This window comes from Myotis lucifugus, unplaced genomic scaffold (genome assembly GCF_000147115.1).
Source record: "Myotis lucifugus unplaced genomic scaffold, Myoluc2.0 scaffold_9, whole genome shotgun sequence".
In the NCBI taxonomy this organism is placed as follows: domain Eukaryota; kingdom Metazoa; phylum Chordata; class Mammalia; order Chiroptera; family Vespertilionidae; genus Myotis; species Myotis lucifugus.
In genome coordinates this window covers 2,157,316-2,183,784 of record NW_005871057.1, presented here as the reverse complement: position 1 = coordinate 2,183,784, position 26,469 = coordinate 2,157,316, and the positions used below count along the sequence as shown (strand labels likewise).

The following is a 26,469-nucleotide window of genomic DNA, read 5'->3' as shown; positions in this document are numbered from 1 at the left end:
CGTGAATCATTTCCTGAATATAGGACTTTAAAAGAGCTTCAGACTGCCCTAGCTGGTTTGGCTCAGTGGATAGAGCATCGGCCTGCAGACTGAAGGGTCCCAGGTTTGATTCCAGTCAAGGGCATGTACCTTGGTCACGGGCACATCTCCAGTAGGGGGTGTGCAGGAGGCAGCTGATCGAGTTTCTCTCTCATCAGTGTTTCTAACTCTCTATCCTTCTCCCTTACTCTCTGTAAAAAATCAATAAAATATATTTAAAAAATAAATAAATAAAAGAGCTTCAGACCTATCCTATATAATAAAAACCCAGCGACCAAATAGTGGAATGACCAGAACAACCAGTTAACCAGTTGCTATGACATGCATTGACCACTAGGGGGTGGGGGGGTCAGTGTGCTACCACAGTGGGAGCACCGCTCAGCTGACTGGGATGAGTGGCTGCTCTCACTGCGAACCCCGGGCTGACAGGGAGGAACTCAGGCTGTGATCGTAGCCTCCTCGTCCCAGGCTCCTCTTCCTCACTCCCTGCTGCCTCCTCCGGATGGCCGGCGGACTGTATAGCACTGCTTCCGAGCTCTCAGAGCTGATCCCGGAGGCTGGGAGGTGGGTTTGTGGCCACAGTGGGACTGAGGCCTACTCCACTTCCTCTCAGTGCTATTGCCCCTGGGCCTGGCCCCAATCAGGTCCCCTAGAGAGGTGAGTGCTCCGGCTCCACAGAAGATGCCAGACCAGAGAGCGGCCAATCAGAGGGCAGGTCCACAGCCGCTCAGCTGACCTGGATGAGCAGTGCTCCCACAGCAGGCCGATCCCCGCAGGCCATGTCCCCCACCAGTGCACGATTTCCCATGCACTGGGCCTCTAGTCTGTAATAAAGGAGAAGGTCCTAGCTCTGCTAATGGTAGGATTTTTCACTATAATATTTTTGCTGTTTAATATACACAAGTGACTACAGTGTATTTTTGTATTTCTTAAACTATATAATTCTTTCAAAACACATATAATTGTCCAAAGCTGAATCTAACTCGAGACAATTATTTCAGGTGCGACATACCATTAGCTTATCTATTTTAAAGATTAGTGCCATTGTTATTTTGATATTCTCTTTCCCTTGACCAAACACAGCTAATACAACAAATAAGAGACTTTAAAATGTCTTTTTTTATGTTAAGTGTTTATGTTTCCATAGGCCTGGCATCTATCTGTTAATTTTAAGATAGTGGTTTGAGAACTTTAGAGTATATCAGAATCACTGGGATGACTGGCTAAACTCAGACTGCTGGTCCACCCACAGAGCTGTTGATTCAGTAGGTGTGGATGGAGCTGATACTCTGCATTCCTGACAAGTTCCCAAGTGAGGCTGCAGCTGCTGGCCCAGGTGGCGCACTTGAAGAACCACTGCTTTCATAGGTTCCAGTTGATTAGTGCACACCTGGGTCTTTCTGTGAGCTGAGGTTCCTCCTTCAGGCCCCAATCTGGAGCCTTAAAGGAGCAAGAGAGCTGGTTATCCCAACTGTCTCCAAAATAAGCTCTGTATGAATGAATTCCTAGGTTCTGTCACAATAATCTCAGTTCCCAAAACCCAACACATTTCCCCCCTCTTTAATGTTTCCCATTATCAGCTAATAATGGGTAAGGTCATTAGATCCAAAATGTTGTCCACACTTTGGATATCTTCCCCTCTAATCTCTGCTTTTTATTTTTCCACAAAACTCATTCCCTCTCTTACATAATATTTTTTCATATCATTTGACTTTCTACCAGTGGACGGTATTGCTAGCCTACTTGAGTATGTAGCCTATTCACTCCTGTGTTCATTCATTCCACATACATCTGTTAAAGGCCCGACATATCACAAATATGACAAGAATTTTGTATTCCTGGGCTTACATTGTCAGGAGGGAGATATAAAATAAATATAAATATAAGTATGATATATTCAGGAAGTGATGTGTAAATTGAAGAAAATGGCATAAAGTAATGGCCGAGAAAATGACTGGAAGTGAAATGTCTTAGCTACTCTGGAAACACTTCCCTGAGAGGTAACATTAAGCTGCAACAGAAATGCTGTGATGGAGGCAATAAATCAATGAATGTAGAGAAGGGCACTCCCTGCAGAGAAAGCATCAGTGCAAAAGCAGAAAGTTAGTGAACAAGTCAGCCAGGGAAATGGCTGCAGAGGAATTCTGGGGTAGGGGGTGGCAAAAGTTTTTATAAGCCATTGATAACTACATCTCTCTCTCTCTCTTCCTCTCTCTCTCTCTCTCTCACACACACACACACACACACACACACACACACACACACACACATACATCTCTGGGATACAGACTAGAAGAGTGGTATGAGTGTCAACACTTCCTCTGGCCAACAGGCATTAAAAGATCAGCATAGAGGAAAAGCTAAAGATTAACATGAGAATTAACTGTCCAGCCTTTGCAGTTGGCTGTACTAAAATGCACAGGAATCATACACAGCTCTTATTTCTTTGTGATGATGGACTCACTAAACAGCACTAGACAAAAAAAAAAAAGGCCCCACAATCTTGGTTGTGGAGCAAATGGGCTCTCCAGCCTAGCATCCCATTCCCGCCACCTGTGATCACGCCCCAAGATCCCTGAGGGGTGGTCACCCAGGTTTGTACCCATCCACAAGCAAGAAGAGCACGGCAGCCTTCCCCTCCAGCGGCTCGCTCGTGGCCACCCATGACTACTACCAGCGCCACCTGAGTTCCACTCCCAGTGACAGCTCCTCTGCCAGTGCCAAGTACCCTGAGGAAGCCACTCTCTACCACTCGGGTCTCCCCAAGGCCCACCCGGGTCACCGGTGGGCGAGCTTCTTTTCCGGGAAGTTCACTCTCTGGTTCATGGCCACCGTGTTGGAGTCCCCAGAGCACCTGGCCTCCAGCGGCACCATCACCTGTGACCTGGCTCAGGAAGCCACAAGGAAGCAGCCTGGTGGCCAGTCCTGCAAAGCCAGCCCGGGGTCCCATCCTGAGTGACCGGACTTCCAGAGGTGCTAGGCATGTTTGAGCCTTTCCCCTCCCCCTCCGTGGCTGCTCCTCACCCCACCCCATAGAGTAGGCAGGCCGCAGCAAGCAGCAGTTAGGTTCTTTTTTATATCCAAACAGCAAAGCACCAAGTAAGCTGAGAGAGCAGCGCTCTTTACTACCCAAGCCACACGCCGGCCTGCCTGACACCCCATGACTGTACCCGTGTGCCTTGCACCAAAGGACAAGCAGCCAGCTCTTGTTTCAGAATATGGATACATGGCATCTTAACCTCTTGTTCTTTTCATAATGCTGAGTTAAAGAACCACTCTACGTATTGATACAGAGTAGTGCTGGAAATGGGTACTTTTCCCACCCAATAAAGTAAAAATTCTGAGTGTAGAGGGGGCAAAATTAGGTCAGAAGTATGTCTTACAACATTATTTTACACAGATAATATTCTCGAACAGCAGTGATTCTGATAAAATTGACAAAACAGCAAACACACACACACACACACACACACACACACACACACACACCACCTACCTTTAGGCAATATGAAACAATTATGAATCAGAAATTAGCCTAAAGCAAGAGTTGTATGCTTTCAACAAACCCCTCAAGAAAAGCATCAAGCTTACTGTACCTGATCATTTGAATTACGTTTTAATCTTTATATCATTAGCCTCCAGGTACATCTGAGGGTATCGAAATTGAAAGGAATTTATCAGTCAGGGTTCTTTTTAAATAAAGAACATAAGTCTATCTTTATAATTTTGCTTTAGATCTATTAAAACTTGCTGCCATGTAACCTGAAATTTGTTAAATATTACCAGCAATGCAAACTTTTTCAGTATACAGAGTTTAAAAACTCTTGAAGTCTTCAAGTCTTGAAGTGAAATCACCTTAGTTTTTTTAAATGTTCCAAAATAATGATTATATCAAAATAAAAGTCCATTGATTTATACTGTAAAACTCCTAGGATCTCATTTATGAAATTGCTTAATACACTCCTCATTATCATATATGCTGATGGCATTACCTGTCTGCATCGACAGTCACATCGTGAACACCTCTCTGAATGGCATCCCTGGAAGTCACTGGGTCTGGAATTCGGTTCAGACTTCTAGTGTACAGGTTGAGTCCTCCATCTGTCATGTACCTGAAAATAAATGTGTGATGAATCAGCAGAAAATTAAATGAGCTCATCTGACAATTGCAGTTAATAAACAAACTGTGTTCACATTTTTCAATAATTATGCAAATATTCTCTATTATAGTTTTTTTCTACATAAACATTATACTCACCAGAAATAATTAGAATATCTTTTCAAGTTTATTAGGAAATCAGTCTTCCTTACTACAACAAGTAACTAGCCAATTACAGAACCTTCTGTTTTCCCCCTTTTGTAATCTGTATTTTGAATAGGCTTGTAAATAATATAACGCTTAGCAAAATAAAAGGAACATCATTTTATTTTTTGAAGCATTAATGGTCACAGGAGTAATGGAACATTACTAAACTTAAAATTAATTTATTTGACAAGTGGAATATATGCTACAGTTGGCCATTATCAGAAGCTAATAACCAAGATGTATCAAATGTTTAATATGTTGCCGGGAACTTTTCAAATAGTTCACATGTAATAACATTATTTATGCCCACACTAGAGATAAAAAAATAAGTAGGCACGAAAGGTTAGGACTTACACAAGGTCACTCAAACAGTCATGGCAGATTTGAGAAATGAATCTACAAAGTTTGCTCCAGGAACCATGATCTTAACCACCACACATTGCTGTCTGAACTGAAGGACCACACGGTCTGCCCATGTCCTGTCTGGGATCTATCTTGGAGGGCAGAGCCTTCCCAGCACAATTATAGCCAACAGCTATGGATGTAAGTTTGAGCCTGTGGTCCAAACACGTGGCCCCACGTGCCTGAGTGATGTGGGCTTGATAGAGTTCAGGTGCATATAGTTGAGTAGGATTGAAACCAATGAGAATGTTGTAAACATCTTGATCACGTCCTTACTTTGCCTCGTGGCATCTGTTATAAAATAAAGACACGGCTAGTGGGCGCGGGCGCTGTCCATCAGAGGAGCAGCGTCCCACCAAGACCCAGCTTTCATTCTCTTGTCTGTCTTTTCTAAGCCTTTCACCACCCCCACTCAGGGTCACTGAACCAGGCTGAACTGGCATGAGTATGCCATGGCCATGCTGGCTCCCCACATCACAGGGTCACCACTATTATTATTAGGTAATCTTGCTTGCCGGACCAAGGAGGATGAGAACAGGGTGTTTAATCTCACATTCCATGCTAAGCTAATTTTTTCCCCCTTGAGAATTGGGATGAAGACATAGTCTTTCTATGTGGATAGAGTGGATGATTACTGTGAGAGACAAACATCAATCGGTTGCCTCCCTTACACATTCAGACTAGGGACCAAAATCGCAATGTAGATATATGCCCTGATTTGGAATAAACCCACAACCTTTTGGTGTACAGGACTATGCTCTAACCAATTGAGCCACCTGGCCAGGGCACAATTAGCTATTTTTAATGACATGAATACACAGGGCTTCTCAAGTGTTTATTTCCCTTCAGTTCAGTATCATCCCTTCAATAAACACAGATAGAATTAAGAATTGTCCCCTAGAACAAATGTGCTAGCTAAGAAAACTACACTGATAATGAACGATTGCTATAAAGCTTATTTATGTTTGTAAAAAACAAACAAACAAAAACAACTCCTAGGAGAGAAATGTGTACAAGTGGACATGTAGACAATCTCACAGGATCAGTATGATGGCTCAGAGTTTACACGGGAGCCAGACTGCTTAGGTCCAAGTCCACCATTGCTTGCTTCAAAAAATGTTGAATTCTCACAATGTGGATTAAGTAATTTTCTGAGTTCTGCCTAAAGTTACTTAAACTTTAAATGCACAGAACTTTCCTTAGCATGTCGTAAGAGCTTTATAAGTGTTGGTTAGATTTACCAGCTATTTTTCTACTAGAATTCTTACATTCACTAAAAAATAACTCATATCTTGAATATAAAATTAGTGGAAGCATTAGAGTTAGGAATCTGTTGTTTACCATGTAAATCTTTTCTAAATTTTTATTTATTTATTTATTTGATTTCAGAGAAGAAGGGAGAGGGAAAGATAGAAACATCAATGATGAGAGAGAATCATCCATCAGCTGCATCCTGCACGCCCCCCACTGGGGATCAAGCCTTCAACCCAGGCATGTGCCCTGACCAGGAATCAGACTGTGACCTCCTGGCTCATAGGTTGAAACTCAACCACTGAGCAACACCAGCTGTGCTACCATGTAAGTCTTTTTAACCCAACTCAGGTAACCCACCCTTTCCAATGTTATGCATGCTTCACTCATCACAAACTTTACCAAAGGAGAAGGGAGGAGGGATCAAGGAAGAAGCAGGATTAAAATATCCACCTTTCTTTTTAAAAACTTCATTCCACAGTATTACATTTCTTTGTGTTTGAGTAATGTGACTTAAAGTAGAATTTTAGGTTATAATCTTGGCCCGACTATTTATCACTGAGACACCTGCTGATAACTTCACTTTCCACTCAATTAAAATAAGTAACTTTCCCCCAATATTCCAGGTTGTGCCTCTTCTGCTTCATAAATAAAGACTTTTTCAAAGAGACTCATTTGAAGTAAGAGGCCTTCCTATGACTAATTCCTAATTACTGGCAGATTCACATCCCCAAGTGTTTAAAGTAATTTTCAAAAGAGAAGAAAGAGATAAGCCTTTGCATGCTTCAAGGAATTTTGAACTCTCAGAATGCTGATTAATTTTCAGAGTTCTACAGTACATGAAAAAATGAAACTCCATTCCCATTTATTTCATGACATTCCTCCTGGTTACATGAGAAAAAAAATCCTAAATTAAACATTTTCATGCAGTACTGTCTTTTGTGTCTTTTGTCCATTTAATCACTAAACCATACTTGCAAAAATTGGGAACAGAAAGTTAACTCTATGACTCAACGGTTTTAAGAATTATAGCACAGGCATCTATGTGCCCTTTTTTTCTTAAGGAAAACACCATTAAATTAAAATTCCCCTGGAGTGTCTCTAGCCCTCTCTTCTTTACACCTTTTAATTATGGCTGAAACTCCAGGGTACATCCTGTGGATGCCAACAATGGCACACTATGTAACCTGTTGAGCAATGATGTACAGCACACCATGGGTGTCCCCACACAATGCCCACCAGTCATACCTAAGCTGAGACCAGGCATAACACCTGCTGACCATGTCTAGTCAGTCACCTTCTCCCCAGAGAACAGAACTCTGAGTCATTAACTTTCAGTGTCCTGTACGCTATATACCATGGAAAACAGAAAATGTATAAGACCAAGCAGGTAAAAGCCACCAGAGGAAGTTGTCATGTGGATTTGTATTATTTTTACTTAGTCTATTTTAAGCTACATATGAATGACTGCTGGTCAACATAAAACATGTGGACCACTGATGCTTATTTAAATGGACTCATTGTTGAACTCTCCAAGACTTCATTTGAAAGACTGATAAGGCACAAAAATAGAGAACAGAAGTTTGAATTGGGTTTCTACTGGAGCATGAAATAAGTAGGGACGACAATGGGAATAGCATTTTTTTCCTTCTTAGTGAATTGAGCAGAAACTGGCCAGCTCTCATGAAAGCAATGTCCTCTTCCGCATTGGCACACAGCTGAACTATTGGTCTTGGCCTGGCTTATAGTTAGATGTGGCCACACAGCTGTTCTGGATAAAGGAATGTGGATAGAAGTCACATGCACCACTTGCTGGCTTGGTACATATGAAATATTCTAACACCATGGCCCTTCCTTTCTTTGCCATCTGCCTTTTGAATATGAATGCCCAGTGACATTGGAAACATGGCTGGATAAAAGCAAAATTACCTACCGGCCACCTTAGTCTATGAAAGACTATATAGTGCACATTCCCCAACTGAAGGTCAGAAACACCAGTGAGGGTTTTATATGAAGGAGAAATGAACATTGTGTGAAGTTACTGAGATTTTGAAATTTCTTTGTTACAGGAGTTAATGTTAACTAACAGAGCCCCGTAAAATTCTTCTGAGTATAGGTATGCCTGTAATATACATTATTATATGCAGAGAGCAGTTGTTTAAGAACTACTTATCTAAGAATGTATTCACACATACACATGTCTATATATTACTATCCATTTACTGAATAAATGGGCACATATAAAACATTGTGTCTAATTAACAAGCACTGCACACACAAAGCCTAAAATGTTGCTTGATACATAGGATGAACTCAAGAAAAAATTTCAATACATGTAGGGTGTCCCCAAAAATGTATACACACACTTTGAGTAATTATAAAGGCAGTGTTTATTAAAATGCATTTCATTTTCAAAATTGAACTATCAGCTGTTAAAGTGTGTATACACTTTTTGGGACACCCTGTACATACATACACACACATCTAAGCTCATTATTCCTCTTCTCTCCCTATTCTTCTCCGAGAAGTCCTCATGTCTCCCATAATTTCTACTCTCTACTATATGAGATTACGGCCTCCATTATATCTCTAGCTTGGACACTAGTTTTGTTTTAAGTTACTTTTGCTTTATCCCCCTGTAACCATGCAGAAACCTTATTTTCTTTAATCTGGCTTTTTATTTTGATTTTTCCCCCCTTTAACTCAAACTGGCCTCATAGGTGAGGCCACCCACCCACCTCCTGACTCACCCACCTTCCTCTCCCTCCAGACAATGAGGTTCTGGTCAGCATCCAGTAGTCTTAGAAACGAGGTCTTGGGTCTGCTAACTATTGGGACAGAGTTTTCAGTCAAACTAAACATAATATCTTGGCCTCAGTTGTGTTTTAGCTCCAGAACCAGCAAAGCAGAACAATCCCACAGAACACGTCCTTGGGAAGTTGGACAGAGCATCTCCATGGCTGACATCAGAACCAAATGAAATAATCAATTACCCCTACTCTAGTACCAACTAGTCAATAGACACCACCACCCTCACTCTGTTAGTCACCATGATTAATGATTTTCCCCTATATAACCCATCCCCCAGAAGCCATCGAGGAGCCAGGTCTTTGAGCATGAGCTACCTGTGACTCCAGGCATAGTGCCATCTTCTTAATAAGTCTTTTTTTTTCGGCTGCAAACTCCTGTTCATGTCTTATTGAGCTTTGATGTGCTCAGGCAAATGGACCCCTTCAGTCCGGTAACATCCTTGTTTCCAATTCTGCAATTTTAACTGAACTTATCATCTCCTCTCTTTGCTTTCTCTCCAAAATAAAAATATCACAAGTTCTATGTGTGCCTATTTTCTTTAATGGTATCATTTTCTACTTCTTGTGATTATAAAATGGGCATCTTGTCTGAATTATCTTTCTCTCTTACTACTATACACTCATGAGCCACCCATCATTGTGTCTGCAAAATTTTCCTTTGTGATACCTCCTATATCAGTCCCTCCCCACTTCCATCCCATATTTCTGACCTTATAACTTGTATAATAGTGCCTGAAATCTATCCCCACAGTTTCTTCCCTCAATCCATTTTGCAGATTTCCCTTAAATTGGTCTTCCAAAAACCATCATCATCTTCATATTCTGCTATTATTAGGTAATCTTCTCTAAGACACAGCACTTTCCATTGTGTATAGTACAGACTTTAGACCTCTTAGGTTAATGTTACTGAGGCCTGTCACAATAGTTCCTGTCTCTCAAATATTATCTTTAAATATCTTCTGCAATCCGCACACTTTTCTTACAAATTTTCTCTTAATATATTTCTCTCCTCTCTAGCTATTTGAATCTCTCTAGGAACAGAACTAAAGTGTTTCCTTTTCTTATTCATTCCATTCTATTTCATGCCAGGATTTAGTGCTTTCTCCTTATTCTGAACTCTCAGCTCAATTTTATCTGTATGAACCTTTTGAAATTACACATTGCACTGTGGATGTCCCTTGATGTCTGAGTTAAACTGCTCCCTTGATACACCTTCTCTCTCCAGATAAGCATGTTCCGTGTGTGTAAATAAACACAGTCAATCCTCATTATCCACCAATTCCACATTTGCGAATTTGGCTCCTCACTAAAATGTGTAGCCCCCGAATCAGTACTTGCAGATCTTCCATGTCACTCACGGACATGCTCGGAGCAGCGAGAAGTCTGAGCTGCCCATGTGGACATTGCCGACGGAGGTCGAATAAGGTGACATTTTGCCTTCTTGTTGCAGCTCTCCTACTGCAAAAATAAAAGTAACCATTCACAGTCTAAATAGAGCCACTTTTTCACATTTTTGTGCCTCTATTGGAGATTTTGCTATTTAAAATGGTCCCTTAAATGTAGCGCCGAAAAGCTGTCTTGTGTGTAAGAAGGCTGTGATATGTCTTATGGAAAAATATGTCTTCCTTAAGCTTCATTCAGGTATGAGTTATACTGCTGTTGGTGTGAGTTCAATATTAATGAATCAACAAATATGTACTAAATAATAAATAAGGTTTCTTTCAACTGAAATACACATGAAACAAGATTATATATTGATCCATTGATGAAAATATTATGGCCAAAGGCTCAAAGGAAACTACATTTGTATTTCCCCTAGAGGAGTGATTCAGCATTCACTATTCATTGTTTGTGCACACTTTATAGAACATAACTACCACAAATAATGCGACTCACTGCATATGTGTGTGAGTATGTAGATATATGTATATATATGAATTATATATGTGTATATTTATGTATACAATTAAATCTTCATCCAGTGGTGAATATAAAAAGTGAATACACATATATGTCCCCATGTAAAGAACTAGAGAAAGGAAAGAGAGGAGGATTTGGGAGGGAGAGAAGAAAGAATGGAAAAGGAAGAGGGGAGATACAGAGCAGAGAAAGTTCATGACTTATCCTTATGTTGCCATCCTGTTCCCTGAACTGGATATTCCCTTCTAGGTGATGTTAAATAGTCATTTGTTATAATTATTAATGATTACAAATGTAATTATGATGATGATAAACTTATTAATCACTTATACTGTGACAAGGTTTGTGCTATGTACAATTTTGTGGGTTATTTCCTTCATTCCAAATAATTTCGTGGAGATTCTGCAATGTTATCCTTTTTACAGGTGACAAAAATGAATTTGGATAAACTAACCTCCTAAGGAGTCCACAGAGAGAAAAGTCTAGAAAGCGATTTAAATGAGGAACTCTGACTCCAGTGGCAACTCAATTACTTTCTACCTTAATTGACCATAATCTGTCTCCCTAATTATAAATCGTTAGAAACTCCGGTAAGGCAGCTACCTGGAATGCACTGGTAGCTATCAGGATATCAGAGCAGAGCTATGAATCTGATTTAATCTCTTTTGTACTTTTTAGGTCTTGTCACCCTTCAAACAAGCTTTTCAGGAATGAAGTCAGGAAGGGTTAGTCATGTAGAAGAATGATTTCTGACACTGGTCCTCTCAGATGTATAAGGATAAAGGGTAGGTCAAAACCCAGACTCACATGAAAAAATATAGTAAGGTTAATTGGGAAGCTTTTCCTTGCATTCACAGAGCCTTGGTTTTGAAGTCAGACACACCCGATTTCTAATGCCAGTCTGGTCTTTCCTTAGCATAAACAATTGGGTCTGATTAGGATCAATTTCCCTATCTGTAAAACAAGCATGTACAAAAATACCTCCTAAAGGCTGGTGGTGGAAGGTTAAATGAATCAGTATCTTTAACAACAGTGTAATAGGTAACAAGAAGTATTCAAAAGGGCAATTACAATTGTTAATAAAAGTCTATTAATAGAACTATCCTATTGCCTCCATTGAGGCTCATCACAGATTGAACTAAATATTCCAAATTGCCAAAATACTTTAAGAGTTTTATAATCACAACATTTTTTGGGGAATCTAATAGGAAAGATGAGGAAAACAGGGATTAAGAGAAAGAAGCAAATCTGATATCATCACAACAAATCGACGGAAACATTGAACTCTAAAATGATTTTCCCTCAAGTTAGATTGGAGTTGCAAAATTTAAGAGTGCTAGAAAATATGTGAACCTCAAAGCAAAGGCAGCTTTGACAAGCCCCTAAAAATCAAGCTGCTCAGCAAACGTCCTTCTGTCTCCTTCCCTTGTCCTTCTCTACAAAATCTCTTATTTAAGAAGCATGTGAAAGATCACTCTGAAAAACACAGGACACGTGTTTCTCTGAACTAAGAATAGAAAAATTTAATGGCTTGTAAGGAAAAGATTTTCTAGAAATTTTAGATACTGTACTTTTCACGAATGAGCAGAAGAGAGGACCTGAATACCCCAATACCTTAGATTTCTCACCTTTTCTAATGCCTTCGTGAACTAAGCTATACACTCTTTTTATAACCAATGCATCTGAGTGGACCACTTTTCCTCTTTACAGAGTTCTGTGAGGGAGCACCCAGGGTCACTTACCCGCTGTTGATGTCATCCGTCCTGAGACTTTTCCCCAGGATATCCCCATCACTCATATATCCACCCACATCGACTTCAGAGGACATGTCCAGGTCACTGCTTGCTTTCTCACTCATGTCAATTTGTGACATGTTTCCCAGCCGAGAGACAGCAGCTCGACGCAGAGGCGTTGTGTACATGAACCTGGAGGGGTCCGTGTGGATGAACCGACTGGTACCGCTGCGAGGATAGCCAGCGCCCAGGGAGGGAGCATCCCCCGCTTGAAGTCGGGGACACGCCTGGCCCAGCCTCCAGGTCATGGGGGTGGGACGGCTTGTCAAGTTGGGTATGGTCCTTCCATTCACTTCCGTTGTCACAGTGCTGTCAAATGTTGTCTCCAGGGTGCTGTCAAATAAAATGGAGAAACAATGGTACTATGGTTCACATGGAGCCATTGACCACGAAGGCACAAGACAGGAAAGGCCAGAATTCAGAGTCATTTCTTAGCAGAACGTTATTTTCAGGAAAGCCAAATTATACATTCATAATGAGATTCTAAACACCTCTGTAGATGTTAAATTGCGGGAGAGGGCATTCATTTGCAGTTTTTTGCTTTCAAGAGAGACCATTATTAGATTTTAGATGAAAAAAACAAAACAAAAAAACCATTGTTCCACATTCTCAACAAACACTGAATTTACCCTATTCTGGAAATTAGCTCAATGATGTTTGAAAGTCTCTCTACCACTCTTTCTCAGATGCATTTAAATAGCAACTTCCACGGGCATAAAAGTCTACTTCAAAGTGATGGTGGTAGTTTCAGTAGTGAATTCAGTTTGAATGGGAAATTACACTGAAAAAAAGGTGGATAGGAGAAAAAAAGTCCCCATGTATGTGCTGAGAAGTAACCCATTGATTGTCATGTAAAATTTGAGTGAGAAAATAGTAAAGGAAAACTAAAATTCCTTCTCTATCATTATAAGAAGTTAAGTGCCTAATGGTAATTTTTTTTTCTTTACTATATGCAGAATTGAGAAAAAAACAACACAAAAAACCTGTGGCTTATCTGGGTCCCACGGAGACTGGACATAGTCTCTTCTAAATTCTGCCTCAAGTCTGCTATGTTTTTCACTGTTCTCATTCTTCTTGTTTCAGGGTCTTCACCTAGAGAAGTAACACAATAATTCACTTGTTATTCTTGTCATTTACTGTCCTGAGAATAATTATACACATATATAAATAATATAAATTTTTTTCCTTAAAAGTAAAATGATAGATAGGAAATTCCAAATGAATAATATCACCTAAAAAGTATAATTCTTCTTTCTACAAATAAAATATGAATAGAAACAAATGTAATGTTATAAGTAATAATTCGAGGTGGAGATAATGCAATAATACTTTATAGGTCTATGACCTTAATCACTGCAAAATGAGAGAGTCATTTGGAAATGCAGTGTATACTACTCCATGTTACTGAGCTTAATTTAAAAATATGACCTTATTTAGACCCTAGTTATTTCTATAATTACCTGCTTCTAAGTGTACTCCGAATAGTTGAGACAAACTTGCCTTATGAATCAAGAACATATTTGGACTCTGAGATAAGATGATAGCATGGAAGCCTTTTCTAATAGGAACAATATCTTTTTCACCTCCTCCATTTTAATTTTAATTTTTTCTCCAGTTACAATGGCTTAGTGCTTTCTCTTAGTTCTTCCTCACCTTGTTCATTGAAACCCTGCCTGGCAGTCCTATCAGGGGAACATCCAAAGATTGCCACACTCCTTGCTTAAAGCAAAGGTAGTGTTGGGCTCATCGGCACTGTGCTGCACCTGCTTATAAGTACAGTTCTTCCTGCTTCTGCTGCACTGGAAGAGGTCAGTGTAGGTGCCGCCGGTATTGGCCATCTCTTGCTCACAGAGAGCCCCCTGGGTCATGGTGATCCTCAATTCCCTCAGCTCACCACTGACCAGTTCCTCTGCTGTCATATTGGCAACGAGGCTGGAAGCATGGCCCGCTGCAGAGGGTTCCTGGGGTCCCTGAGGTTGCTGATTCAGCTGTGCACATGGTTCCAGTACTTCATGTCTCAGCTCTTGAGTTCCTGGTAGATATCATCTTTGATTTCTGATGCCATCTTGACAGTGACTCCATAGTCCTTGTCATCTGCTGTCAAGGCCTCAGAGAGCGTCTTCACACACTGTACAGGATAGAGTCCCCGTGAGAAAGCAGGGAGCCAGGAGGAGGGAGCCCAGGTAGAGCTCAAGGGGCTGCTGGGGTGTTTTTTTGGGGGGGTCTCCACTTCTGATGTGCCATTTCATCCTTCCATCGATGGCTTTTGGGCTCTTCCCCTTGTTTTATCCTTGGAAGAGAAAGGCCTGCCTCTGGCTTCCAATTGCAAGAGTCCAGCCCATTTTCTTTTTTCTTGGCTTCTTTCCTTTCCTTTTTTTCTCCTTTGGGGAGTCTAGGGGAGTCCACTAGCCACTTCCAGTTTTTGGTGAGGACTTTGGCCAAGGACACCACCTGCTTATCTAAGTAGTGCTTAGCCCATTAATAGGGACGCTAATCCTGGTTGTCTGAGTAACTGGTGCACATCTGGCAGCTGTTCCGCTTCTTCAGAAGGTGGAGGCTCCCTTCCATGTTCATCCTAGCTACCACCTTCTCCAGCTTTGGGGCGATTCTCAGCAGCTCCTCTTCCTGGCCCATGTTGGCCCAGGGGCAGCAGCGGGGCCTCTGGGGAGGAGGCACAGAGGCAGAGGACATGCAATCTGGCCAAAACAATACCTGGTTAAGTCTTTTATTCTACTAGACTCATGGGCCAAGACTTACAGCATTGGAGAGCTGTATTTTCAATTATGTCTCCTCTTTCTACAGGGAACAAAACATACACCCACATGTGACACTAGAGTTCCAGTAATGTCATAGGCCGAACTGAAAATGTGCATAAAGCGCATGGGACAAACAGCTCCTCCAGAGTGACAGATGCAGGCCTTTCACAACCACTACTGTCATTTGGGGCAGAGGTGCCACTGAACCATTTGTTTGTGGCCATGCAATACTTCCCAGGCCAGTGGCTGTTGGAAGCTAATGTGTCTGGATAATAATATGGCAAGAGAGTAGGGAAAACAGCTTTTATTCTGTTTAATTTAGGCTCAATAAGATGTCCAATGATGAGAAAATTTAATAAGAAAGAAGAAAAGAAGGAAGGAATTCAAACAAATGGATTAAGAGGGGGAAAAGTAAAGGGAAGGAAGGGGAGGGAACAGAAAGCTGATGGAAGTAAAAGAAAAAGAGAAGGAAAAGTGAAGTTAAAAAATGGCATTCATTAAATTCCACTATGGAAACTGTCATACAGAAACTCAAGATGCATATCTATAATCTGTTGTAAGAGTATAGGTAGATATGCAACCTGTTAATTTTCTTCTACAGTATTCATGCCAGATTTTTAAAAATGCACACCAAATGTGCCGTCTAACACTTATAATCGTAGGGTGGGGATTTCAGAGACTGTCTCGCCTTATCCCTTAGCCAATGAACGAGCTCATTTCTGTCTCACTACGGAGACGGCCTGATGTCCCGGCCTGAAACTTCCAAGAGGTTTCTTCCTTCCCAGGAAAAGATTATCCTTCTGATAGTAGATCCATCTAAATGTAAAAACATCTCTAAGGACAGGAATAATTTGCCTCCCTTTAACTTCCACCCAGTGTCCCAGCGGCTCTGAAACCAACTGAACAATTTGACATGATCTTTTCCACGGCAGTCACTCACATATTAGCTCCTGCTAATTCTCCTATTTTCTTCTTCAGCCAAATATCACTACACTGTTCATTGTTCCTCTTTCTGGATGGTTGCCAAGACAACCACCATTCTGCTGCCAGTCTATAAATCTCTTCCTTTCAATTTACAAATTAGTCAAATGATTAAAATATGCTCAAAAGCATTATGATTTCAAACTTAGAAAGTACTGAAAAATTTCCCTAGAGTAGATCTATTTTTAAGAAATCGTAGAACACATGTTGTGCCCTCATGCACATGGCATAAACCTTTCCTGCTCTAATTCAAGTCACGCCATCTCTAACCTTATAGATGAACATTTGTTTAAACTCAGAACTCTAACCATATCCTCCCTGGAAATTCTTTCCACCCTTCTCTTCATAAAAATAACACAGCCTATTGGGGAGAGAGCTGGAAAGAAGTCTACCTTTGAATTCTAAATAATCTGGCAGAACCCTGAAGAAAAAGGAGTGTTTGGTAAGGAAAATCTTGAAGGGCAGAGCAACAATATCATTACATCAAAGGAAAGGCTGAGGTAAAGAAGAGATTTTATTCAAAGTGGACACAAGAAACGGTGAAGAGGCAGATTTGGAGAAGCACTAAAGCCTGTGTTCATAAGACGTCACACAGTATGGAAGCCTTTGCTTCTCAGCGAGGGTTAGAGATGAGAAGTCTTAAAGGACAGTACTGAGATGATCCTATTTTGGAGGGAGAAGGGAGTACAAGTCGCTGACCTTACACAAGGTCCTGGAATGCGCTATTATATGTTCTCTATCGCTGATACCCTTCCCTCTGGGAGAACTTTTAAGTGAATCTCAACTGCTTGCCAATTGGCATAATATTAATACATTCATATTTGAGAACGATTTTCAATATTTGTTTTGTATACACTTTAAGAATATTATATTTTCAGAGGTTCAATTTTACCAATTTTTTTTCACATTTTCATCTTTAAAAAAGTTCCTCTTCCAATCCAACAGGCATCTAAGATCCTTGGAGTCTTCCATTTGAATCCATTCCATTATTTGTTTGCATAGTTTCCCTCAGGTTTCAGAACCCTAGCCAACCCCTCTTTGGTTTGTCTCGGTATGATACCAACTCATGACACTGCACCACTGATGGACCTTTTCCTCCCAGCACTTATTGAGCAAAACATAATTGCTGCTTCATTCGTGTCATGAAAGATAGTAACCAAACTAAAATGTGTTCCAGTAGATGTTCTCAATGACCTACAAAATATAAGATATGCTTAAATGCACTTACAAACCCCCTAAAGACTGCTCAGGTCTGAAATATCCTATAAATTTGTATCCAAATAATGTCTAGAGGTATAATCCCTCCAACAGTAATGCTCCAAGGAAATTACAATTCAAAAGGTCAAATGTGAAAGCACAAATAAACTCAGTCTTTAGTTACAAAAGTTAGCAGAAAATTGCATAGGAAGAATTTACTTAGTCACAAAAATGCTGTCTCCATCTCACTTCCATAATCCCAAAGCCAAATATGATTCTTGAAGGAAGCCTTGTAAGTATCAGACCCAATAGTGAGGGCTTACACCCATTTTCCAGGACAGCATATTCTGCAACTCACTCAGAATTGTCATTGTTTGTGCAAACTGCTCTCATGCTTGTCAGGTCTCCTCTGTGAGCAGGGCACAGAAAAACAGGCTCCATTTGGTGCTTCTGCAATTTTACTTACTGGCAGACAGACCGTTTAATCTGTGTGGCCCTGCTCTTATTTTCTAGGCTTTAATTACACACATTGTAATTAACACTGCCAGCACTGTCATCTTTTAATAGGAAATCAAATTACATCTGAAAGAACCTGATTCAGAGAATGATGTCCTCTACACTATCCACATTACAAGTGTTATTATTTAGAGAACAGCTCCCTGATTTATTTTGAGAAATAACCCTAATTTTGTGGAGGACCTCAACAGTGATTTGAAATTTTTCGTCTCATCAGTTAGCTTTTAAATATATTCTTATAGAGCTATAGTATAGTCCCTAGTCTGTCTGGTTTATTAGGATATCCAAGAGTGAAGAGTTGAAACTCAAGGAACCCTGCCCAAAAATTAAGTCAGAAGAGGCCATTTTGAGCCAGAAGCAGAACCTAGTCAGTCACATGGCAGAAACCCTGAAATTCCTGTGGGCTATGGGCTTGCAAATATCCACCAACTTAACATGCATCAAGTATTTAGGGAATTGCATTGGATGCTTCATTATCCCGCTATGATTATTCATATCAGAGCTATTTGAATAAAACTCTTCCTCCTACTTTCTCATTTGCATTTTTGAGTACTGGTATAAGTGGAAAAAATGGCTTAAAGAGAATAATCCCACAAAGTCAGTAGAAGCTCACTTTAAAAACCCTGGAATACACAGATTTCTATTGAGAGAATCCCTCCAACAGTAATGCTCCAAGTTCCTTATGCACAGAAAGCCATGTGTCCTATATGCACCCACCCACAGCATGCTATACCTTCACAGAGCAACCAACCAATACTGTCTGGGGAGGCTCTCTGTTCATTTTTGAAAACACTTACATAAGAAGTACTTAGAACAAGACAAATGCTTCCATTTTAAAGGCAAGAGATGAATATCATAGGTTTTACAATTCCCAAGAAGCAAAGAAAGGAAAAGACACTTAAGGGTCAGGGCTCCCTGCCTTGCCTTTGTACTGCACACTGTTCTCTTGGGAAGAACAGTTCACGGCAGAAATCACACAATGGTGTAGCAGCAAATCTTCAACCTCTGAGCACCTGGTGTATTCAGATTCAGAAATCACCATTTCCGCAGCTGGGGACACATTACTCTTTTGAAGCCAAACTAACATTAAAGATTGAGCAGTAATTGCCTCTGCTGTCTCCCTAAGCTTTGTGCTTCTAAAGCTGGTTCACTAAGATTCCAGAAAAACCCATACAGTATCTTCTAACAGAAGGGCCCACAGAAAGAATAAAGGCAAGCCTATATTTAGCATCAGTTGTAGGAATCAGAAACAAAGAGATAACTGGTTGGGTTCAATTCTTTCCAATTTAAGGAGTCCTCTATGAAGTACTTTGTGAAAACACACATTGACATAAAATACGAGTTTAATGGTTTAGCACTTGTGGATTTTTGAATAAGGGACTATTTATGATGTAAATACCCTTCGGTAAAGCACTGAATTCAGTCATACAAATTAAAATGTATCTCGTTTGGTTATTCAGGCAAGTGGCAAACTGGCAGTTAAAGTTTAATCACAAAACTGAAAAATAACTTCAGACATCTTCATATCTAGTTAAAGATAATCTCGGAAGTTACTATTGAGAGCCATGTAATCAAAAAGGCCTAGTTTGTAAAGTATAAAAACAGTTCCATTATCTACACAGCAGTTTAAATGTACACACTTAGGAGCATTTTTGCCAACCACCGAAAAAAAACAACAACACCCCAAAATGTATGTGAGTAAAGCTGTCAAGAGAGGCCTCCGCATTTTTAGTGTTACTAGATTCATGGTGCTTGTCACTGAGGTCTAGACAAGGGCCACGTGCCACTGAGGCAGTAGAGGAAACACCTGACTATACAGAAAATTTACTCACGAGGCCCTTCCTTCTTCCTTATAGACCTGGGGTGAGGTTCCCTTGAGAGAAGTTGAATAAAAAGTCCCCAATAATGACTAAGTAAAAACAGGTTTGGAGCCCTAATTGGTTTGGCTCAGTGGATAGAGCATCAGCCTGCAGACTGAAGGGTCCCAGGTTAGATTCCAGTCAAGGGCATGTACCTTGGTTGCAGGTACATCCCCAGCAGGGGGTGTGCGGGAGGCAGCTGATCGATGTTTCTCTCTCATCGATGTTTCTATCTCTCTCCCTTCCTCTCTGTAAAAAAATCAATAAAATAAATTAAAAGAAACATGTTTGGAGTCTTAAAATATGAACGCTTTCTTATAGATGTCTAGAAGGTACTGGATGCCAAGGCCAATAACGCCCAGAGCAGATTGGTGCTATTTACTTTCTCCAAACAGACTTCACCCCTGGTTATCACAACGCAGCTTTACAAAGAAAATAATTTCTAGAAACAAGGAATTAAAAAAAATTTTTTTTTGAGTAACTACAGTTTAAAAACATCAGTCGGAAGCACGGAAGACACCGGGATCATGCAAATGTGCAGCTTCTTCAAACGCCATCCTCATGTTAAGAGCAAACCTGACTTACCCAAGAAGTCAGTGTAAAGCGCCTGTTCCAGGTCGCCCAGCATGGTAAGGATCACGTCCTCGTCCAGGTGGGCTGTGCCTTCCCGCAGGCAGCTCTCTCCCTCCTCCTCGGCCCAGCTCCTGCTGATGCTGCTTGGCTTGGAGGAGCCGTTTTCATCCTCAGACCGGCTATCTTCATCACTCTCACCTTCCAGGGCTTTTCTGGAAGACCAGTCCCCCAAGCCCTCGCTGCCTGACTGGCTGGCAGGCAGGAGGCTCCAGGCCCCGGAGCTGCTGGGGTGGTACAGGGACTGCACGGACCGCGAGAGGAACCTGGACAGCGAGGGCCTCTCCGCATAGTGGGATTCCCTCTGGCTGGCTTTGGCAGCATTTCCAAACCAGTTGGAAATGCGCACAGTGGGTCTCCTCTCCCCCTCACTGGTGAGGGAAAGATTGGTCAGCGACTTTTGTTTCTGAAGGCAAGCTCCCTTCCTCCTTACTCCTTTGCCTCGAAACACAGAGAGTTCAGCCGGCCGCTGCATGGTTCTTCTGGTGGTTTCTTCTTTTCAATGGGACTTCACATCGTCTCTTTGCACTGAGATGGCATCTGGCCTTTTTGCTTTTAATTGACACGTGCACTTCAATAAAAGCGCAGGCAGGCTCAAGCGTTCACATAAGATTCCAGAGCGATAGCACAATTAAGTCGCTGGCCACACGTTAGCTTGCTACATCAGTTCCTGAATCAGCAGTACTTACAGATATTTTGCTCGAACATCTGAAGCAGAAAAGAGTTCACCAAAGACACTGCTCCAGCTGAAAAGTAGCACAGGAAGCCAACTACGTTTTCCCATCTTCCTCCAATCGCAGGTCTCAGCAGGGCGATGGGTCCGCATTTCCCTCCCTTGCTTCTGTGCTCCCAAACGCGAGGTGGTGAAGCACCAGCTATGTCTCTCGCTTTTTTTTTTTCCACCTCTCAGCAGCCCTTCACTGATTTAGGTCTGCAGCCCCTGACTCCCGATGAGCTGACGGAGCAGCATGTACGCCTCTGCATCAGAGCCCCGTAAGAGCAGAAATTAAGCACTGAAGCCCAGCCCTGCGCGAGCGTCTCGCATTTTAGTATTCCACCTGCATTCCCAGATCTATGGCTCTTCCTTGCTGCTGCAGTGGATGCTGCTGGCTGCCATGGCAGCAAACATAGTGCTAAATTAAACCAGCGGCACCGAAGCGCCTGTCCAGCCTCAAATGCCACAGGTTTCAAAGCCAAGGCTGAATGAGAGCCTGTACTATTAACCCATGCACATTTAAATCACTCTTGGCCACCCGGTCTCCGACGTGGACACACACACTCACAGTACTCACACACACAGCGCTCACTCCCCGACACCGAGAATGACAGACTAATTCTCTTTAGCTCCAGGCAGCTGAAGCAGGCAGAGCTGCCTCTGAATGTTGGGATTTGTGCTGTAAAAGCACAAATCAAATTCAAGAGTGTAAAGGACCTAAAAAACGGAGCATGACATCCCGGCTGACAGATAATGCTTTAAAGGAAAAGACTTCACTTCATCTTGTACACATTCAAGGGCTTTTCATTCTGAGCTATTTAGGAAAATCCTAATGGAACAAAAAAAATTTATGATTTCTTTCTATAAAAAAATAGCAAACAAAACAAAACACTTACACAAAAGGTTCCCCCCCCCCAACAATATTTTTACTCAAAGCATAAAACTGAAAGTTTATGGCCAAGTGTGTAGAACATAATGATGTGATAAAAAACATAATATGTACAATATATCTTTTGATATCGAGCATTTTTCCTAGTCTAGTCCATAAATCTACTGCCGAATAACCAAATTTTTAATATTTTGATAAAAACAGAAAATTAACAAAGATAAATATCTTGCATCTATCCTGTACTATACCACAATCCTGAAATTCTAATTTTAGGAAAACTTTTAAAATACTTACCAGGTATAGTAGAGACCATGTATACTACTGAGAGCTAAGGGGAAAGTATTTAAAGAGAAACCTTTGAGGTTTTCTGTCCATAAGCATTCTTTATTAAGAGGGGAAAAGTGAAGAAATATAAAGAAATATTCACATGTCATTGAAATTGATTTATAAATCCCTATCATTGTCTGCACTAATATGATTAAATTAATTCTGATATTTCACCTCAGAAAAATCAACTACTTGAAGTACCCAATCTCTTAATTACATAAATTAGCATATTGTTGTATATTGCCTATACTTTTAAATATGATGACAATCTACTTTGCAAGGTTAACTATTCCTTATGCTCAGGCTCGGGGCACACTATACCTAGATCCATTCTACACAGATGCACAAAAGGGAATTAGATGGAAAGAACAGCAATTAGTTGTGATAAAAAAATTTTCAATTAAACACACAAAACTGCAAGTTATAAATACTGATCCTCAATGTTAGCTCTTTAAAAAATAACTTGTACTTATATAAAATGTGTTCAAATAAAATGAAGACACAAATGTCAAATTATATCAATGATGTTCTAAAACATCATTTTCTAAATATTTTTTAAGGATCAAAATGCCACTTCTATTTGGATTTCTAATCAGGACTTTTTCTTTATTTTTAGTTATTGTGACTCAATGAATTGCTAGGCTATGAGACCATGGTAAATTTGGTGAAGTTCTAAAACTTCAATTTGTCTGAAAGGTATTACACTGGTATATTGTCATGTACTCTAAAGTCTTACAGATTCACAACCAGCGAATCCTTATGCTTTCAATGTCAATATAGTTAACTTTTTGTGTATATTAGTAAAAATAATTAATATAGTTAATTATTTTGTGTATAATAACTATGCCCTTGTTTATACAAGGGTGCTTGTGTGCCATCCATCTTAGGCCAGTGGTTCTTAAACTTTAATGTTCACACCTCTTGGAGGGCTTATTAAAATGTAGCTTGCTGGGCCTCAGCCCCACCCCTCCTCACTCAGTGGGTCTGAAAGGAGCCTGAGACTTTGCTTGTCTTACATATTCCCAGGTCATACAGACATTGCTGGCTCTGGGACCCCATTTTGAGAACTATTGAGCTAAGACTAGTGTTTTTCCCCTGGGGGTGATTTTTAACTGGCTCCCTCAGCAATATCAGGAGATATTTTTGGTTGTCATATCTGCGATGTGTGATGCCCCTGACATCTAAATGGCAGAGGCCAATGATGCTGCTAAACACTAAACATCCTACATGACAGGAAACACCCCCCCCCAATAAAGAATTATGCAGACTCCAATGGGGATAGTGCCAAGGTTGAGAAATTCTGGTTTAGACTAAGTTATATTGCATTGACAAACTTACAAATTTCAGTGTCTTACAAAACAAAACAAAACAAAACATAGATGCACATTCATGTCCATTCTACGCAGCCTGCCTATTTGATCCAGGTACCCTCAGAGACATGTTGATCTCGTGAGAGAGGGAAGAAATAAGCAATCCAAGCAATGGCTTTTAAAGCTTCTGCTTGGGAATGGCCCGTGTCACACTTCCACTCACATTCATTGACCAAATCAAATCACATGGTCCACTCTGACTCAATGGGGCAGGAAATATAATCTTCCTGCAGGGCCAACCCAGAAAGGGTTTGGCTAAGTCTAATGGAGCAAGTAAGGAGGGGCTGGTTATTTTAAAGAAATAACCCAAATGGAGAAAACATCAACATAGCATTTTATTTTTTTTTGCTTAAAGATATTGTTGTCAATTTGTAATCACAGTAGTTTTTCACCCTGAAAATACATCAGTTCATAAATATACCCTGAACAATAGCAAAGAACCCACATACTGCTTCTCTAGAGGCAGCTATTTCTGCTTACTTTGGGTGTATATTTATACATGAGTGTTGTATTTATACTTCTTGGAATTCACATGCACAAATGGATGTAGGTGAAAGAAGAAGCCTAAATGCATAGGAGACAAATAAGACCAATCAATATGAAAAAACAAATCACTCTAATTTTGTCAAGACCTAAAACAAAGTAAAGTTTCTAATAGACCTAAAGTTTCTATTCTGTTCTGAATTGGAAATCTTTTCAGCTCTTTAGTAAACATAATTTTAAAGTGATTATTTACGTAAAAGATCTAAACTGACTTAAATTACCCCAGCTCAATCTTCTTAATCTTTCTAAGCATTCAAGTAAAAGGCAACTTAAGTGACTATATACAAAGGTCTTAAGTAGCAGATATTTCTCATTATTCAATGAGAAGTCTGGTAGGTCAGAAATAATACATGCAACCATTAGCTTATCTCTCTATTTAAATGAAATTCTCACTTTTAAAACGATTTCCTGAATTCATCCACTTATTTTATGACTTTTTTTTTTACAAACGACAAGCCAGCTTTGGTGATACTGAGCCAGTCTGGCATCTAGTAATGTTTTTCAGTTGAATATAAATTCTAGATAAAGGTTAAAAGTGCATTAAACAAATGTCATACATGTTGGCAGATGATCTTATGCAAAAAAGGGCAAGTGTGAACCTATGTAGAAAAAAATCTAAAAACTTTCTTGAATGATTCTAGTGGAATGAAACATAAAGCTCACTTTACATTTGGCAGGATCTCCTGGCACTGGATGAAAGGGATGGTCCCTGGGGCCAGATTCCTTTTGTCAATGAATGTGAGAATAAGACCCCAGCCAAAGCTGTAGAATCTGAACTGTCAATTCAGCCAGATTTGTGATATCAAGGTGATGGCATGAATCTTAGAAGGATAGGCTGGAAGCGAGAATCTCACTCACTCCTTGCCACACATTACGTAATGCATTTCACTGTATGTTATCATTAGTGGAGGATTGCACCAAGGGCACTTCTCTGAACACTAGTGGGGGTGGGGTTCTTGCAATACCTTGAGAAAAAGAATGTTCTACGACTTGCACGGGAGAATGAATGGCTTTTATTTGCGTGAAATTATATTCCTCAGTTTTTAAAATCCCATTTTCCTTAAACCTGTCCTGGAAAATGTGTAGCTGGGGCTTCAGTAGAGCTACCAGCAAAGGCAGGGTCCGGAGTTTCCATTCCATGGTGGTGCTGGGTCCCCTGTAGCATCAGGCTGGTTAGTCCATTAGTTCATTGTGTGTGGGGTCCACGTGGCCATGAGCCATGTGGGCAAGTGCAGAGCGTGAGAGCCCCGCAAGCAGTGAGAGACTTAAATATCAAATTTTCCCATGCTTGCAGTGGCCAGGCCTACTTTGGCCAATGCCCTGCTCCCAGGTATGGCTGACAGACAAGCACCTTCCCACATCACCTAGGCCTAGACCCGTGGTCGGGCAAACTGCGGCTCGCGAGCCACATGCGGCTCTTTGGTCCCTTGAGTGTGGCTCTTCCTAAGCCTTAGGAGTACCCTAATTAAGTTAATAACAATGTACCTACCTATATAGTTTAAGTTTAAAAATTTTGGCTCTCAAAAGAAATTTCAATAGTTGTACTGTTGATATTTGGCTCTGTTGACTAATGAGTTTGCCGACCACTGGCCTAGACCATAATGGGCATGCATCTAAATTGCAGCTTTCTTTTGCTTCTTTCCAGTTATTAATTAATAACCAGGTCATTACAATGGTATCAGAACCATCATGTTCAGATCAGGTAAATATCACTAGTTTTCCTAAGAACATGACAAATAGTAAGAAATAGAATGATACATACATAAGGACTTTGGAGGGATGTAAGACTTGTGAAAGTTTTGAGTTTTTTCCAGTATGCCATTTTATTGTGTGTCCCTCATTTCTGACGTTTATCTTCACACCATAATTTAACTACAATTTTAACTTCCACTGTGTTTTCATAGCTTCACCTAAGTTACTGCTCAGTCGAAAACAGGAACAGGAAAGCTTCCAGGATAACTTAGTGAATCCTTCTAACAAATCTGCCTCAAGTTTGTTCCTTAATAGTATCACACAACATTCCATGTTATGTCTCTCTGGTTATGCAATAGGAATGCTATTTACATTTGTTTAAATATAAAAAGGATTTTCCCATAACAGGAAATTGAAGGGAAGGTGGGAGGGATAGTTTAGATGCCTCGTTCAGAAGCTCAGTCAGACATTTT

The 26,469-nt window shown here is 40.5% G+C and overlaps 1 protein-coding gene and 1 pseudogene across 2 annotated transcripts in view; both read right to left on the bottom strand.

The window, feature by feature from the left end:
* Positions 1 to 26,469, bottom strand: part of NAV3 (neuron navigator 3) — a 566,743-nt gene that overhangs the window by 136,273 nt on the left and 404,001 nt on the right. For both annotated transcript variants that reach the window (XM_023749753.1, XM_023749754.1), the window contains 3 exons: positions 13,505 to 13,613; positions 12,471 to 12,854; positions 4,032 to 4,151 (listed from right to left, as the gene is read on the bottom strand). In XM_023749753.1, coding sequence (XP_023605521.1) covers positions 4,032 to 4,151; positions 12,471 to 12,854; positions 13,505 to 13,613 — 613 coding nt within the window. The remainder of the gene's footprint in view (positions 1 to 4,031; positions 4,152 to 12,470; positions 12,855 to 13,504; positions 13,614 to 26,469) is intronic.
* LOC111824956 lies at positions 14,207 to 15,155 on the bottom strand (annotated as a pseudogene).